Source organism: Garra rufa, chromosome 21, assembly GCF_049309525.1.
Source record: "Garra rufa chromosome 21, GarRuf1.0, whole genome shotgun sequence".
NCBI classification, from domain to species: Eukaryota; Metazoa; Chordata; class Actinopteri; order Cypriniformes; family Cyprinidae; genus Garra; species Garra rufa.
This window is the reverse complement of record NC_133381.1, coordinates 8,829,389-8,831,962: the sequence shown is the minus strand read 5'-3', so window position 1 is coordinate 8,831,962 and position 2,574 is coordinate 8,829,389. Positions and strand designations below refer to the sequence as shown.

General features: G+C 31.6%; 1 protein-coding gene across 1 annotated transcript in view; it reads left to right on the top strand.

Moving 5' to 3' along the window:
* Positions 1-1,928: 1,928 nt before the first annotated feature.
* Positions 1,929-2,574, top strand: part of hnrnpua (heterogeneous nuclear ribonucleoprotein Ua) — a 12,361-nt gene continuing 11,715 nt past the window's right edge. The window contains exon 1 of the mRNA XM_073827553.1: positions 1,929-2,454. Coding sequence (XP_073683654.1) covers positions 2,028-2,454 — 427 coding nt within the window. The 5' untranslated portion in view covers positions 1,929-2,027. The remainder of the gene's footprint in view (positions 2,455-2,574) is intronic.

Genomic DNA, 2,574 nt, shown 5'->3' with positions numbered 1-2,574 from the left:
ATTAAGAAAATATATATATTATAGTAAACAATAATATGGGTTGTTCTTTCTTTTTTTGCAATATCTGTACATAATTTATATTTATTTATAACTTTATTTATTGCACACATAAAAATGACTGTAATTGATTTGAAAAACTTTTTTTTTTTTCAATTTAATTTTTTTTACATGTAGGTTACCTAAACTTTAAGAAAAAGTATGAATTGTAGTTTATGGAAAATTATGTTGATATGTTAATTTCCTATTTAATATTATGCTACTATTTATACACTATCAGTCAAAAGTTTTTGAACAATAATGTCAAGAAAATAAGAAGCTGGCTCTTTTTTCTTTTTTTCTTTTTTTTTGGTCATTTTTGACTTTTATTTGATAGGACAGTATTTGGACAGGAAGTGACAGGTCTAGCTACTTGCTTGTCATTGGTCAGCTATCAAAAAGGCGCTTGACATAAAAAAACAATTTGCATTTATTTGATACAAAGTACAGGAAAAACAGTAAAATTCTGATATATTTATACTATTTAAAATAACTGTTTTCTATTTGAATATATTTTAAAATATAATTTATTCCTTTGATTTTAAAGCTGAATTTTTTGCTTCATTGCTTTAGTCACATGATCTTTCAGAAATCATTCTAATATTCTTTTTTGCTGCTCAAAAAAACATTATTCTTATTATTTTGAAAACAGCTGAGTAGAATTTTTTCAGGTTTGAGGAATAGAAAGTTCAGAAGAACAGCATTTATCTGAAACAGAAATATCTTTATATTATATCTTTATATATTATCTTTATATATATATATGTGCAGTATTATCTTATATTATCTTCATATATTCTTTATATACAGTATTATATTATCTTTATATATATATATATATATATATATATATATATATATATATATATACATACAGACAGTATACACACACACACACACACACGTATATATACATATATCACAGGAACAAAATTTTATTGTTTTTTCTGTACTTTGGATTAAATAAATGCAGGTTTAGTGAGCAGAAAAGACTTAAAGACTTCTTTAAAAGACAAAAAATCTTACAGTTCAAAAACATGATATGTTATAATATGATATGTAATATAGTAAACACTGCATTAAAAATGCATTAGCATTTGCCTTATTTGTACTATATTTATTTATTTATTTACATACTGATTTTTTGTGCATATGAAAAATGACTGTAATTGTTTTGTGTTTTGAAAACCAAATTTCTCTATATAGATATTTAAGCTAGCCTTTAAGAAAAAAAGTTAAAAGAATTGCAGTTTATATAAAATGATGTACTCTGGCAATGTTGATATGTATTTGCTGTGATAATCTTTTTAGTGCTTTTGTGTGAAAAGATACTGCAATATTAAATAAGTAGGCTAATATTTAATATTCTTCAGTAAACCCCATATAAAATTGGTAGTTTACTATTTGTCTTATCTGTACTGCATTCATATTTGTGACCCTGGACCACAAAATCAGTCTAAAGTATCACAGGTATATTTGTAGCAATAGCCAAAAAATCTTTGTATATGGGTCAAAATTGTCGATTTTTCCTTTATGCTAAAATGAATTAGGGTATTAAGTAAAGATCATGTTCCATGACGATATTTTGTAAATTTCCTGTAAATATATCAAAACTTTAATTTTTGATTAGTAATGATTAGATGATTTTTTTTTTTTTTTTTTTTTTTTTTTGCACCCTCAGATTCCAGATATTTAATTAGTTGTATCTCGGCCAAATATTGTAATATCCTAACAAATTCGTAAAATGATGGTTCTGTGATCCAAAGTCACATTTTTTATTATCAGTTTATATAGTGATATTTACGGTAGTTTGCGCATATATTGTGTGCGTTACGGTAGATTATATAAAGCTGAACTGGCCCCGTTCTGCTCCGACTGCTGCCCATCAGTGACCGCATCGAGCGTCTCTGGACAGTCCGTTCATAACCTGTGCTTCCTGTTCACATTTCATACATTTGGGGTAGAACATCTAAACGATTTAAAACGGCAAGATGAGCTCAGTGAATGTGAAGAAGCTGAAAGTGAACGAGCTGAAGGACGAGCTGAAGAAAAGGAGTCTGTCCGATAAAGGGCTGAAGGCTGAGCTGATGGCCCGGCTGCAGGCCGCTCTGGATCAGGAGGCGCTGTCCGCCGGTACCAACGGTACTGAAGGACAGTACGAGGATGGAGCCGGCCTCGGTTACATGGGCGACGAAGACCTTGAGGAAGATCTGGCTGGAGAAAGCATGGAGGCTGAGGAGGAGGATGGAGATAACGCGGAGGCTGAGGAACAGCAGGATGATGATATGGAGGAGGAGGAGGAGGACGCCGGGGTAGAGATGGATAAATCAGATGAAGATGTCCTGCTCAAAGATGATGATGAAGAGATGGAGAAATTCGATGAGGATGATGTGGCTCTCGACATGGGCCATGGTGAGGGTGAGATTACATGATGAAGCTTGTGCAATTCGTATTTTATATGCATATTTGGGTAGCAATGACAGACAATTCATTCTGACAGCCGAGAGCACACACAGGGTTTGGTGCCATTGGTGTCCC